This window comes from Ornithodoros turicata, unplaced genomic scaffold (genome assembly GCF_037126465.1).
Source record: "Ornithodoros turicata isolate Travis unplaced genomic scaffold, ASM3712646v1 ctg00001099.1, whole genome shotgun sequence".
In the NCBI taxonomy this organism is placed as follows: domain Eukaryota; kingdom Metazoa; phylum Arthropoda; class Arachnida; order Ixodida; family Argasidae; genus Ornithodoros; species Ornithodoros turicata.
Window position 1 is genome coordinate 46805 of NW_026999465.1, and position 15330 is coordinate 62134.

A 15330-nucleotide genomic window follows, 5' to 3' on the forward strand; every position below is an offset into this window, starting at 1 on the left:
CTCATTGCTCCCTGTGAGCCACGGCGCAGTATCAGTTTTAGAAAGTACAATTGCGCAGCTGTTTGTTGACGCGATGATTATGTGAGACCAAGATGACCGATACGGTGCAACATCTGTAGTGCAGGCAGATCACCATGGTCGTGGGAAAATGGGTCCGAGCTTTCTGAAGCGGCCGACCTGGTAACATTCCTAGCATGTATTGTCGTGTGCACGAGGTTGATTAAGTTCGGAGCGCGAATTCGTTCTGTTCTGTCTTAAATTTGCAGTGTGGCTATAAATGCCAAGTTGTACGAATTATCTCACTTGTAGTGTAGCAAAAATGCAGAGTCGGAGTACCGTTATTACTTCGAGTCAATGACGTTCTCTTCATTGTGCCCCTGGAATTTACAGCCATTCACTCGGACACAAGTAAACTTCACAGTACTACACACTAATATGCTGTCTGTATGACATGGCAGGTCATGTTAGTGAACTTTAGCTGAATTTCTGGCAAATTAACGATAGTTGCATTAACACTTCTCATTACAATAGCATGGTGGACAAGATGGTCATGAACAGTTCTACTGAAACTGCAAAGGTGACTCACTTAGCAGCAGAAAAATCGATCCAAGGTCATTTGCACATCTTAAGCGGATGGTCGCATCAGGAAACACATCTATGAAATCTTTATTTGACATCGGCCAACAGTCTAGCTGGCTAATTTTTTGGTCTGAAAAATGCTTAGATATTAACTTACTACTACGGACTAAATCTCGGGTCTTCAGAATCCTAACAAAGGTGTCGTTGCTAGGAGACGAGTGCCCTCTCCAGAACATGACATCATTGCAATTTGTGGGCTAATGATTATGTCACTCGCACCTCGCGTCATCGAAACTTGTGGAGGCTCACAAGATCTTCAAAAATGGACAGAAATGCACAGCGTTCGTAAGCAGGACTGAAATTTTGCGTATAGAATCCTTGAGGCACCTTCTTTTCATGGACTCAATAAAATAAGAGCTGTTTTCCGAGTCCGGAGTGGCACTGTAACGAATTTTAAAGCCCCGTGGCTGCAGAAGCTCGAGTGGCGTGACGTCACTCCGTAAGCAAAGGAGTGAGAGGGTGGTGCGCTGAGGAGGAAAGACTCCGTCCAGACCTCCCCCCCCCCTGTAACTCCATGAGACGCCTGCACGGTTGCAGTGTCCCTTTTCTGAAAGGCGCGCCGTCACCAGCCGGTTACAGAATGACGTTTTCTCGTTTTCCCAGAGAGGGAATTCCAGCATGCTCTGCGTCTGCTCTTGTCAACTTATTCCGTCGAATAACAGTGAAACTACACCAGTATTTACCACATTTTTTTTATTACTGTGGATTTTTGATAATGTGGTCAATGGTCCACGAGGAATTAAATGACGATATAGTCTCGAAATCGACTGGAACGGACACGACCATCCCTTTAAGTATACACTAACGGCAGCAAATGGTGGCAAACTTTATGAGCAGGCGACTAAACTGCGTGCGTCATAAAGGCATTACGAGTCTCGTACAATGTCATATACATACTATATTACATATTATACATTACACATAAATAAGTTACACAACCAAAGTTCAATGGTCCTGACGATGCCTCTTCCAGAAGCGCTTCACGTCATCATGTCCGTTGCGACTGACGACCATGACTCTCTTGCTGGGGTTGTCCCATATCAGCACTCCAAGGTCCTAGAGAATTTGCGAGTCTTATAAAATATTTGTAAGAACAAGAGATATCAAAGTATTGAAGTGCTTTTCAAAATACTATTCTGCTGTGGCACAACCATGAGTACCATGAAGCCCTTCAACATCGAGACATAAATTTCCCATAGAACAGGGCACACATTTGCTACAGTTGCGAACTGTGGGCGCTAACATTTGTGGCTTAATTGGCTCGCTTTGTGATAAGCCTGAGGTTGCTTGTAGCGCAATGGCGAGCTGGAATCACAAACCCCTTCCCCCATAACAACACTCGCAGCATTTAGGTAGTACTTAATTGCGTAAGGTCTTTCATGGAGAAGTTTCAACAAATTCCCTAAGCCCCTCGAAGGAATATCGAATGGATCCAACACTGCACGCTGTGATAGTGGTACTTCACTAGTTTCCGAGTCTCGTTCTCTTTTGTGCGCTGTATCTGCACCTAATAGTTCATGAGCATATAAACAGAGCTGCGCGAATAGCAAAATTTCCATTGCGAATAGTTTACGAATATTTTACTTGCACTGCGAATAGAATCCGAATAATTTCTTGAGACGGCAAATCGAATTCGAATAATCAGAAAAGGCTCCAATTGAAATAATTTCGAATATCTCGTGGTGAAATATTTTGTGGTGTTGCGCTTATTGGATGATGTTCTGCTCCAAACTTGTAGGCCTTTTCATCCAGCCTAATGTATTGTGAGAGAAGGGTCCCTCAGTGTGTTGTGTATGGTAGACTGCATTAGTAAGATGAACTGCATTGAGAGTTAGTCAACATGTGCCATGCAGCCTGCTTTGTGTGATTGCAAGTTACTGGTTCACATTTGCTGCGTGGCTATTTAGAGGCCAAGCTGCAATGAATCTCATAATTTCTATGTTTGCATTGTGAATTTCCTGTCCTTTTTTTAGAAGCTGCACGTATTTCCATGTATTACTGAACATAACTCTGAATGACTTTAGTAGTAGCAGGTAGAGTAACAGAAGGTTGTAAACTTTAGTGACAGACTATTGTAAACAGTGTAAAGTGGGCTTCGCCTAAGACTAGGGTGTAATGAGGTGAAGTCGACTTGCAGAATGGCTCTGAATAGCATTCGAATAGCCTCGGACATTCGTTTCATATTCGGAATTTCGAATATTTGCACAGCTCACCATATCAACACTCCGTATTCCCCTGTTTTAGTTTTGTACAGCCTTCGTCACTATGTAGTACACATCCGTCGGACATGGTGCCTTTCTCTTCGCTCATTGATGTGTTCAAGCATAGTTTCTTTCCTCTCTTGAATGTTCAGTGGAACTCTATTGCTGCTACGGTTAGGGAACTATATTTCCTATTGGTTAGCGATAATCAATAATCCTAACTTATCTCTTCACCAGCAATGTATGCAAACTCCTGCTATAACCTTTTTAAGGCTCCTGTATGTAACAAACAAACAAATAAAGTGGTGTCTCCTCGTACACACTGTTTAACGAGTGCTTTCTTTCCTAATGTGCTTCTCTGTATGCTCTCCTGTCCTCCCTCTTTCCCCTGCCCAACCTCCTCTCCTTTTTGGCCTCACCCACTCGGCCGGGGCCTTTCATGGTGAAAGGTGACAACCCTACGTTGAAGACGCCTGCCCTCAGCCTAAGCTTTACAAACATGCACCCATCTATTAACGTGTGAAAGTGCAGTGCCTTCTCTCCCAGAAAATGTGTAACGTTGAACATCAGGCTGTCTATTAAATGTACGTAATGGGCCCAGCGGTCACCGTAACACATTATTTTATTTCTTCGTGCCGAACCACGTTTTCCGGTAAATTGGGAATAAAACACAAGACCCTAGTAACAGAAACTAACCTCCACCGCAAATATGGAAACTCATACGGCAAGCATCTCCACCAGTGAGGTCATGTGCTCACAACTAGCAATGGGAACGGACAAGGCACTGATTCGTGGGAGAGCTTCACGAGCACGCACGTTCAAGGGTTCATATCTTGCCGAGTACGACACATAGAAAACTATTTCTTCTTCCCACAGTACAGTCAACCCTCTTTCTATGAACACTCGATCTGTGAATTCCCTCGCTTTATGAACAGTTTGCTGAGAAACCAACTGGACCCTTCTATAGCAATTTCAAGGGGTTCAGGAACCATTTTCAAACATTTGAACAAATCACCTGGTAAATATTGATCTACGTGTACTGAACATGTACATCAAAATGCTATGTCTCTGCGATCCTGTGTTAGGAAGCTGTGGAATTTCGAAGGCCACGCGCTGGGTGAGCCAACACCACCTAGATAAACAAAGTCTGCATGCTCGTAGACTTGACCTAACAATGAAGAGTCGGCCAATCAAGATCGTGTTTTCAACAGCCATAGTCAATCACGAACAGGCTTTCAGCTGTTGAAACCACCGTCGTCTGCAAGTTGTGATTGGACGCATACTAAATGGGAAAACTGATTTTCTGAAAAGAGACTTGCACTTTTTTGTCTAAATATTTACGTCTGCAGGTTCCAGGTGAGCCGCAATCGTTTGCGGGGTCTTGAATTCGCAGAATGGTGAATCGCAGTAGCAGACGAATTCTGACACTTAATGTCCATGTAGGGAAGGAGGGAGAGGAGGCAATCAATGCGCAGGCCTTCTCTATCTAGGTGGTGTTCGGTGAGCTCCTCCATCACTCTCAGCTCTTGACCTCCACGACCATTTTTGGGATGACGCTTCATGTTGGAGAAAGGAAGCGCATTATTTTCTGTTTCCATGACGACGTAAGAGGTTGTAAGGTGGGAGACAGCCAGCAAACTGGCTTCAGTATGGAGACTTTCGGGAACATTTCCCGTTTGTCTGCCAAGGTCTCTCGGCGCTGTTCAGTGTCATCATTGATGGTGGCTCGAAATAACCGTCATTTTAAGAACCCAATAGTAAAACATAAAAACAAAAAACGTTCAAGTGAGGATTGTCGGACTTTGCGCGTCAGATCCATGGACTACAGCGTGTAAAACGACACCATACATTTAGTGGGTTGCATGTGGTTTCTCAACCCCTTTAAGGCCTCGATTTATGAATTTCGCTGTTCACAAATCGAGGTTTGACTGTACTGACTGACTGTTTGAGTGTGCAATCTATCGCATGTGTCGCAACCCATTTAACTCTTCACCTCGAGGGTGGCCGAAATTATTACGGATGACATTCAGGGGGTGTAGACTTCAGAGTGAGGAGTTGCACAACTTACGGATGCGTAGTTTCGGAGCATTTGGAAGTCCCCTTGTGATATGAATTGGCTGTAGAGGACTCCTCCCGTAAACGTGAAACGGTCCCTCTCCAATTCCCACAATCGAAGCTGGTCCAGGATTGTTGGAGGCACAACGGGGTCCTGAAATACACCATCATGCTGGTGTTCATGCTGTACACCTCACACGCTCGTCACCATGGTTATATTAGACGTAAGTATAGATAAAAGGCGGGCATCGTCTCCACGTCCATGGGCAACATCCACATCCGCGAGGGTATTGAGTACATCCGCACATCCGCAAACGTTACGTTCACAGGAAAGGGTCTGTATCAGTGTAAGATATCACATGCCGAACCTTTTTACTCCTGTGCTGGAAAGCAGTTTAGTAGTAATATATGTCGTATACTAATAGCTACCAGAGTTAGGCAGACAAGGGCAAGGATGTTCTCACTTCAGACACTGAGGCGAGGTGAAAATTCCAGAAAATAAGATGGGGGTAAGGCAGTGCTTCAAAAACTCATATACTCTGTGACCTATCAAAAGTAGTCAGAATGATTCAGCCGGGCTAGAAACCACTGTAAACACACACAAACAAAAAACATGTATGTGGCAGTAGGAACAATCCATGAGTGAGCAATCCGAGAATTGGGCGGGGACACTCAAGTGAGCGTGAGTGAGCATGAGCAGTGCCGTGTATGCCAAAGGGAGTCTGGCCATTAGGAGGAGCCTAAAAAGGAGGCTCGACCTGTCAATCAAACTTAGGTTCATTGGTTACCATTTTCCATGCGAGCTGCCATGACACCAAATTTTCTCCAAGATGGAGGATGGTGTTTGGAACGGCGAAGCACAGATTTCATGATAAAAAATTTTTCAGACTACTTTAATTTCATAGCGGGAGTATATATCCTCATGTACGCATCTGCAGAATCAGCTTCATTTATGCAAAAATGGGATGTTTCGTCGCTACCATTAGGCCTAGTTAAGACGGTGATACCAAGAAAATAGCAAGGACGACGACCCTTATATATGGGAACGTAGGATTTTGCATTATATAATTGCATTTTATTTATACATACATGTCTGCTCCTTTTTGATTCGATCTACTTACACTGCCTGATTGAAAACTTCATAACGGCAGTCACCTGCTATGAAGGAGTGGTTGTACCGCTCTCCTGGCCAATCACTTCTGCCAGCAACCATTTCTGCAATTCCGAGCCTTCCCAACATGCCTCTCTCCATGCAGATGGCGTTGATAAAAGTGTCCGCAAAATCCGTTGTTTTGGTCTGTCGCCAGCGATATCGCTTTCAATCTGAATCAATCGAGTTTCTCCAATATGGTGGTACCCAGTAGATAAGGGTAGAAGTACAGGATAGATGTAATAATAGACAACTGTATTTCGACCTGTGGCTGGCTAGATACCTCAAAAAGTGGGTGGAACCTCAGGTATAAGCAGGTTCCATAACTGGCCAGACTCCCTTTGGCATGCACAGCACTGAGTAGGGTGCCTCAACAGTTGCGCCCTTTAGAGGGCGCAACTATCGAGGCACCCTAAGCAGTGCCACAAGTGGCGACCTCTGGTGGTGACTAGTAAAAGCTCTTACCTCTTTCCTTGCCACAGGATGTGCATGCATTTGCAAGAAGTTGATGATCTGCAACAGGATCAATGTGCTACGCAATCAGTATTCTATTATATGTAGAATTAACACTTCTGACATTTCTGGACACCATCGGACTTCGATCGTTATTGTGAAGGGGCTCGTTATTTTATTCCCCCCATTCCATCCAGCAATGGGGTAGAGTATCGCCTGTGGCGATGAAACTCCCCACTCTCCAAGGTCGAAAATAAAGTTGTTGTTGTTGTTGTTACTACTTTGTGGAAGCCAGCAACACTGTGCAAAAACTACAGCTCGGATTAGAGTGGAACACATCAAGGTGGCACTGCCCACCCAATCTGACATGGGAAAGTTCCCCAAAACAATTCAGTTAGATAGTCAGTTGGTTTTCTGGGTTCAAAAATGCTTTGTGGTCCTTATTTTCTACTAGGAATTCTACCATGCATGTCTCGCATTAGAGCATATTATTTATTTGACAGGCTACAGGACCCAAGGGCAATGACAGAACGCTGTAAGCAAGTAAACAACTAGAGCAATACCTGCAACTAGTGACACAATCCCCTTGAAAGACTGCACTAGTAAAACGATTTTAGTTGTGGGACTAAGACTGAACAGCACTTGTTTGCGCTGGCCCAGTTTTTCCAATGCTGGTTAACTTTGGACGGAGATCTAGGGTTGTTAAAATTTAACACTCTCCTCTTTCTTACAAATGGACGGGTTGGCGACGTGATGAATGTTTCAGTGACAATAACTTCCTTTAGTAAAGTAGAACCAAGCATTTAATTCAAGGCAAGGGCCCGCTGTTGTTGGGTTCGAATGTTAATTGTTGTTGGAGAAACTGGGCCTTAGTACTTCAAAATGCATCCTCCAAAACTCACAGGGGCCCTCGTCAATTACTTTGTGTCTCACCTATCATTGGCCATTACGTGAAGAAGGTATGAAGAACAGGAATGAATGTCACGCACCCTCAACCCTTTTTTTCCCCTGTGTTTTAGTCGTGACACTGCCCACTTTCAGTGTGGCCACGGCGAGCAGGTTTCATCTTCACCACCACCAATAATCAGACTCTTGATCCTGCAATCTTCAAGATAAAAACAAGAAGAATAGAGCATCAAGTGCTTGACCACTGGTTGTTCTGTTCTTCACACCTTCTTTACGTAACGACCTAAAACGACCTAACGACAGGCAAAACCCAGAGTAATCCAGGCTGATCACTTTGACAAGAATAGGGTCCCAGATCTGCAGTCTAAGTCTAATCCAGCAACACCGTGTTCAAATACCTGTTGCGCTGTGATGCCACTCCGTAGCGCCTGCCGAACACTTTCGCGGGTGATCACGCCAACCACGAGGTTTGGAAACCTGCAAATATGAGATGTATTTAGAGAATGCAAGCCAGGTGGTGTATAAGACACAAGAAAATCCCAAGCATCTGTAAGAAGTAAAAATTTGTTCTTTCAATAAAGAAAACAATAATGACAATGAAGTTTTACAGAAGGGATTGTTTTGCCCAGAGGTGCATGCCCATATTGAGCGTGCAATATTGTATTGCAACAACTCCAGTGGGTATGTTGGGTGTAACTTGTAATTTTGACACAACCTTCCCAGAATAATAAAATATAAACATGCGCCGCTTCATACGCATTCCTCGGATTTGTTTGTAATGCCAATCAGGGTCGTTAGTCACTTTTAAAAAGTATTTGAGTTACCGTTACAAGCAAATGAGTTTATCAGAGCTACAGCTACGTATACGATGTGGGAGAAAATACACTGATACAGTTACAGATATTGCAAAAACGTACTCAGTACTTTTAGTTTCTTTTTCCAATGAATTGACTGGGTCGATTTAGCGAGCTGTTATTAGTTGCATTACAATTAAAAAAGCAGATTACCGTGGGTCACGATGTGATAACCAACATAATGTTTTTTATTCCTTCTTTCTTGTGGATTCTGCATGCACCCCAGATATGAACCATTCCAGATCTTCATACCAAAAAACTGATGGGACATTGACCACAGTCATTTAAAAATTCTTCTTCGACACACGGATTCGAGGATTCATCCTGATGAGGCACTCCGCTAAATAACCGTTCCACCATGGCACAGCTTGACAGCATTGTGTAATATCTGAGAAATACAGACTTCAGTATTGGGAATAACTGAAAATCATTCAGGTCAGGTTGCCTAGCTCAACTGCGCCACCTGTTGATGACCTTTGTCAATCACGTGTTTTTAATTAGGAAAAGTACTCTGGCAAAGTGCAAAAAATACGGAAAAAGGTAACTGAGGCACAGGTAAAAGAACGTCAATGAAAATGTATGTGATATTTCACGCGAGACACAGAAGTAGTATCTAAGTACAAGTACTATGTTACTCTTACGCAGTTACTTAACAGCCCTGAATGCGATGTGGCTGGGGAAGGGGGGGGGGGGATATGTTTATTTAAAAAAAAAGGAGGAAAGGTCTGGGGAGAGGGTTATCTTGTGATATGGTGGTATACAGTCAACCCTCGATTTATGAACACCCTCGGTTCCCCGAAAAATCATTCATAAATCGAAAATTCCTTTAAGTGAGTACTATCGAGCAAATGGAACAGTATTTCCGAGTTGGTATTGTGTTTATAATGCAATATATTGTGTAATTTTGCTTTCGACCATGCCTTCTGCTGTACCAATCTCACAAAGCACAGATGTTAGCACATTCACACTCTGTTTATTATGCAATACTAAATAGTTTAATTTTGCTTTGGACGATGCCTTCCGCTGTGTCAATCTTGGAAAGAGGGGATGTCAGCACATTCGCACTCAACTGGTCTTGGATTTCCTCTGGGGTTTTTAACCTATGTTTATTAATCTCCAGGTGACAGCGGACACCTTATTCATGAATTGAGGTCAGGAACACTTCTGCAAAAACCCGTTTGTTGTTCGGATTTCGAGGGGTTAAGAACCGAGGGTGCAATACCTGGAAAACGTTTTGTCTGTTCAGGCGTCATTCATAAGACCACGAATAATCCCTTTGAAGGTTTTTGTTGGCCTCGGAACGATCCGTTCATAAATTGAGGGCAAAAACGCTGGGCAACTCCTAGTTGGTTCCCAGAAATTCCATTCATTATTCGAATATCGAGGTTCATAAAACGAGGGAAAAACGCATGTAAAAAGCTTGGTTCCTCGTGCTAGTGTTCATAAAACGAGGGAATTCATAAATCGAAGGTTCATAAATCGAGGGTTGACTGTATAGATAATAAGCACTGGAACAGCATCTAGAAAAGGGTGCTCTCCTTCCACACTCAATTTACTCCATTTGTCTTTTTTACCACAGACGTTAGGTTGTCTTGGGAAACTTCTGAGTTCAATTCAAGAAATTAACTTTCCGTCAACTGAAATGAAATAAAAATGTTACCAATATGTGGCAAAAGTTATTGGCAGAAAAAGATCCCTCGACCGCATGTCTCTCTGGGGCCTACGTTTTTTACTATGAATTTCTATCATGGTTGGTAGACCACCCTGTATATGGCACAGGTTCACAAATCATTATAACATAACTGAAACCCCGAACAGGTGGCAAGGCAACCTAATGCTGACCAGTTCAGGATATCTTGTAGAAGGCTTCAAAGCAACAGAGCAGCCATTCGGACGTGGCAACACGGAAAATACTTTCTTATTTGCGCGTGAATTAAGATAAAATATATTTTTTACTAACCTGTACATCATTTCACAGAAGAGTCCAAGGAGAGCAACTTGCAGCTGTGAACCTACATAGTATGGTATCCCCCATTCAACAGACTTATACACCATGACTTCATAACCAGTATCTACAAAAAGCATGGGCTACTCACAAGTATAAGCATATACGCGGTAATTTGTTTCGACCACGATGTATCCTGAATCGGCGGTGTTAAGTCTCGCATTTTTCAAACCGGATGCGAGGTTAATGGCCAAACGCGTTGGATAAAACCTGCCCGAACGGCGCTGGAACAAACAGACGGATTTAGTCGTCGTGGGCAAACACCTGAGGACAGAAAAGACAATCCTCGCTCACTTTTCGCTGGTAGACGAGACCAAACTCCCTCAGATGTTGAAGAAACAGCAGCAGAGACTCTGACATGCCTTCTGTGCTGTAATCCTGTAGGAGAAACGTTCCGCCAATCACGTGCAAAGCAGGTATAAAATGTACCGAAGGTCTTGTCTTTTTGTTGCCCTGTCTCGTACCTCAAGCATACTATTTCGTTGCGTCCTGCGTATCCATGCGTACTGCTGCATTTTTCAATACAAGTTCTCTGAATTGTAGCCCACAACAGTTCTCGCGAATGTTCCACTGACAACATTCAGCTTCACGTCCTTCGGACAGCGACGCGAGTTCGCTTCACAACGTGCTCTATGTTTTTCACCGGGACTGCTCCGTGGTGTGGCACGTGCGTGCACGCGCAGCATGGACTAAAAACAATTATGCACAAGCTGAAACAACGTTCACTGCTTAGCGCCGAAGCAAGAAAGAGCCCAGTATAATTTTGGTTGTAGTTCCATGACGGAATCAAAGTTTTGAATTATGATAACAAGTACAAAATTAAAGCAAACGTAGTTTGAAGTTACGGTAACTTGTTTTTGCATTTTAGTGCCCCTTTAAGGTACAAAAAAAAAAGAAGAAGTTGCCACAGTGCAAATTCAGTGATGAATGCAGGCCCAGGAGACCGATGGAACATTACGCATTCGCAAAAGCTGCTCGGTGTCTCGTATTCATCCGAAATAGGAAAGCGCTCCTCTTTCATTTTCCACGCAAAAAATCTGCTTTCGTGCCCCATATCACCCCGTTTTACTCTGTTTTACGGCTCCGGAAATGAAAGATGATTTCTACCCCCTACTGTAAAAGTAAAATAATAAGAAGTAAAATAAAATATAATATAAAGCCTGAAAAACATAAGTGACTCACCCTTCCCAGGGTGAGGAAACTGAGCTGGAAGAGGAAAGTAAGGCACTCCACCAGGTCCATGCCACGAGACTGAAATCCACACAAAACACGTATTCTATCTCTTTGCTCTCTCTTTGCAACTGGTGCAAACTCACCTGTATGGTGCCTAGATACTGGAGTACGAAATACCAGACCTGGGACGCCGTATCCATGAGGAGAAACTGAAAGCCTTCCGTAGTTATCAGCGGGGAGCTCCCTTCTGTGTCGTCCCTGTTGGATAGCGACCAGAAAGAGATGCAGAGACCTGCGCTCAGGCTTCGGCGGAGAACGTCTTACAATTTCATGAGACCGGCGTGTAGAAGGATGCGCACCGCGTCCGCGCTGATGCCTTCTTTCGAGTGGCAACCCACCATGAAGTGCAGGACACACTAAAAAAAAACACGTAAATCGCACTTCTTCACCGATCCTAACGGAGTCATATGTTAAGATCGTTACCTCCCAACGCTCCAGGGCGTACTGGTCCAAGAAGTTGGCATCCCTGACGTGTTTATCTTTCTCGAGGGCACTGTACACAGACCAGGGTTGGCCACTGCATTGCAAAGAGACCGTACTTCATGGCAGGGGCATTGGAAGGTGGCCGTCTATCGTGAACTTGGGCTGCGGGGGGCCTCGGCGCCATCGTGCACGGAGATCGGGCAGGGTGTCTAGTATTCTGTCCTATATTTGTTCTTATAGAACTATTCTCCCCCTGGTGTAGTGCAGTTTGCTCCAAACAGCGTTATTGCTGGTTTTGGAGTTTATGCATTTCTCATCTTTCCCATCCCATTCCCTCTTGGACTCGAGGAATTGCTTATCTCCTTACATCAGCTAGCTTGCACCCTTCTACTGTGTTATTTTTATTTATATCCAGTCTTAGAAAGTAACTTAGTTACATGTAAGTAGTAGCTAATTCCTCTCCCTCAGACAGTAATTTTTAAGTAACTAGCTAAATACAACAAATTTCCTTTAAAATCGCACGTTTTTCTCGATACTTTCAGAAACTATTTTCCATTTCCTCTCACTACCCGTTGATGATCAGTATTTCTGGCTCACATAACTAGCTGTAGGTGCGAAGGAACGAATACGTACTTGGAAAAAAATCACCACTATTGAGAGACAACTGCGTGTCCCGACAATGACTACTTCGTCTTCGAAAGTCTCGATGTGGCTTCGGTAACTGAACAATTTAAAAAGTGGAAGCAAAGCACCTACAGTACTTTGCTTTTATTACTTTTTATACCAGGGCCGTAAGTAACTTTTTCTGCGGTAAAAATTTGTTGTTTTTTTGTTTTTACGGCTTTGCAAGTCAGGGCATCTGGTATTCTGCAGCAGTTAAGTGGTTGGTCAGCACAGGTAGGGACATTTTTTTGCAATATTGTAGAACAAACTTACTGGTGCAAACTTTTGTGCAAGAGCAATTGCTCAGGTACCATACATGTACATTTAGTGCAGAACTTGGAATAGAAGTTGCTGGACTTGAGTGCTTGACCATGCAGAAAGTAACTTTGAAGCAACCATGTTACTTTGTAACTTAACTACCTACTATTTGCTTGGAGTAACTGTATCTGCTACTTAGTTACTTTTTTTTGTGTAGAAACAGTATTTGTAACTTAGCTACTTTTTATCAGGGATGGAAAACTTACTTGAAGAAAGTTGCTCATTACCAGTTGAGTTACTGTGCAAAACTAAGTCCCTAACAAAGTTACACATTATGAAAATAAACCTGAGGTTCCTAAGCTACTTTGGTAAAGTGACTAGTTACTTTCAAGTTACATGTTACCAAATATATATTCTGCGGTTCTTCACCTGTTTCTCCTTATTTCGAATCTTGATATTGTGGCTCCAAAGCAACACGTTAAGTTAAAAGCTACCAAGAAGTAGCTTATTTACAGTAACGAGTTACCGCTAACAGTGCTTTTTTGAGTAACTTTTCCCAAAGCAGTTTCATTTATTATAGCAATGCTTTGAGATACTACAGCAAGTGCCAAGCTCACAGACACAAGAAAATGCTATGCTGGGACTTTTCTGAATGGCAGCCTCGTGTCATCCATATATCATATTAGATATCATATCATCCATATATCATATCATATATCAGCACTTATCGTAGAAAATCACTGTGGAGGCTCGCAAACAATCACTTGTCGCCAAGTATTTTGCCACGCATACAATGATGATGATACTTTGATGCTTCAGGTTGCTAGGGAACTTTGATTTAGCTCTAATATTGTTCAAGAAAGTAGCGCGATTCCTCGAGTCTGAGCAGCGTGACAAGGCTAAGGACTACACAAAACAGGGCCACAGTCTGTGTCGGCCTTTTTTTTTTTTTCCGTCCCACTCCTCAGGCTCAAGGAATTATGCTACCCTGTTCAGTTACACATCAGCTCGCTCGCTTACTGTTCCTGTGCTTGTTGATGTTGGCAAAAATTTTAAAACTCCTGTGTTTGTATGTGATTTCAAGAGCCTGTTGAGTGGGCCAAGAAAAAGCGTATGCTGTCAACAAACATTTCACGGCAACATGCACACTAACCAAACAGCTCCTCCTTTCACTCTTTTGATTGGCTTTTGTTCTTTCAGTCCTTGAAGTTACGGAAGAGCGATAGTCGTAAAGCATGTTTCAAGCCGCTACGAGCTTTTATTTAATTATTCTTTCGGCTAGGCTGCATGCATAATTTGTCCATCCTCCATGAGCCGCAACAATGGACGTCATCTACCGTGCAGTGCATTCGAAGGACAGGAGGTCGTCCAGTTGCCTTAGTGAGCACCACTCTTCCTTTCTAAGTAAGCATTGATACGGGTGTGGCACGAGGTTCTCATTCAGGAAAGGCTCAGAGGAGCATTTTTTTGTGCGTGTGTGTGGCAACAAGTGGGCAAACACTTGACCACCCCGAAGAGCTCGACACTGATTTCCTCATTGCATGCCAGTCGAGCGCTTGCTGAGCGAGGCCACGGTAGTGGAGGATTGGTTAGGATTGGTCACGAGCAAAGAACACTTTTTTACCCTCCAAGTAGTGCAATGCGGATGTTGGCTCTGAATGTTGGGCTTAGCGTCCATCCAGGTAGGCCGCCTGGTAGGCTCGTCTCACTCCACAGGTGGAGAGCTGACAACGAATCCAAGCACTCCAGGTGTTCCCTATAAATTTGTCGTGAACACCTTACATTAGAAAATGACTTCCCACGAATCCACAGTACGGATCAATGACACGTACTTGACGTATTTCTGCTCGTTCCAGGAGGACACAACTGCTTGCGGTACGGCTTGCTCTACGAATAACAGACGCATGATGTAGTGCCGGCCCATGGCTGGAACTTCCCTGTCGGAAGAACAGTCTCTGAAAAAATAGCTAACTCTCTCGGCCGACGCATTTTCGAAAGAGGCTCGGAAGGGCACAAGGAAGCAACGAGCTATACACTCCTTTTAAACGTATATTTGCGCGAGCCGAATTTGTGGCAATCACCAATGTATGTAACTGAACACTGTGGATAATCTCACCGAAACACTGCTAAGCATGTTGCAGGATGAGCATAGAGCTTCTCTAACGTCGCGGGAGGTAAGGTTTTCAAATAACTGTGCAGATCTTGACATCGTAATGTTTTAGAAACAGTAAAACTCGCGCTCGTTGCCGCTGTCATTGCTGTCATTTCGGTTTCAAACCGCCATCACTGGACCCTGGATCTGAACTGAACCACTGAACGACACAGACACACGCACACACACGCGCGCGCGCCGCTTTGAAGGATATGTGTGGCTTTTAGACAAGTGATAGATGACAACAGCACAAGTACACAAGTAGGCGGAAAAGCGTCGGGAATCTTGTCCAAGTCCTGTCTGTCGAGAGTGTGCATTTACGTCTTTCTTTTCTCTGC

The 15330-nt window shown here is 43.7% G+C and overlaps 1 protein-coding gene across 1 annotated transcript; it reads right to left on the reverse strand.

The window, feature by feature from the left end:
• Positions 1 to 1517: 1517 nt before the first annotated feature.
• LOC135376448 (general transcription factor IIH subunit 4-like) lies at positions 1518 to 15284 on the reverse strand. The gene is made up of 14 exons (XM_064608954.1): positions 14957 to 15284; positions 14673 to 14777; positions 14465 to 14596; positions 11920 to 12013; positions 11761 to 11852; positions 11580 to 11694; positions 11446 to 11514; positions 10558 to 10641; positions 10355 to 10487; positions 10219 to 10270; positions 7803 to 7881; positions 6511 to 6558; positions 4909 to 5049; positions 1518 to 1695 (listed from the first exon to the last, which is right to left on the reverse strand). The coding sequence occupies exons 1-14, from the start codon at positions 15103 to 15105 to the stop codon at positions 1585 to 1587; spliced, it is 1404 nt and encodes a 467-aa protein (XP_064465024.1). The 5' UTR covers positions 15106 to 15284; the 3' UTR covers positions 1518 to 1584.
• Between the last annotated feature and the right edge of the window lie 46 nt (positions 15285 to 15330).

Coding starts and splice junctions, on each gene's coding strand:
- LOC135376448 (XM_064608954.1), bottom strand. CDS start 15,105: ATGACAGCAATGACAGCGGCAACGAGCGCGAGTTTTACTGTTTCTAAA. Junction 7,882..10,218: donor TTCTGTGAAATGATGTACAG/GTTAGTAAAAAA, acceptor TCATATTTGCAG/GTTTCCAAACCTCGTGGTTG. Junction 5,050..6,510: donor ATCCTGTGGCAAGGAAAGAG/GTAAGAGCTTTT, acceptor GGTGTATTTCAG/GACCCCGTTGTGCCTCCAAC.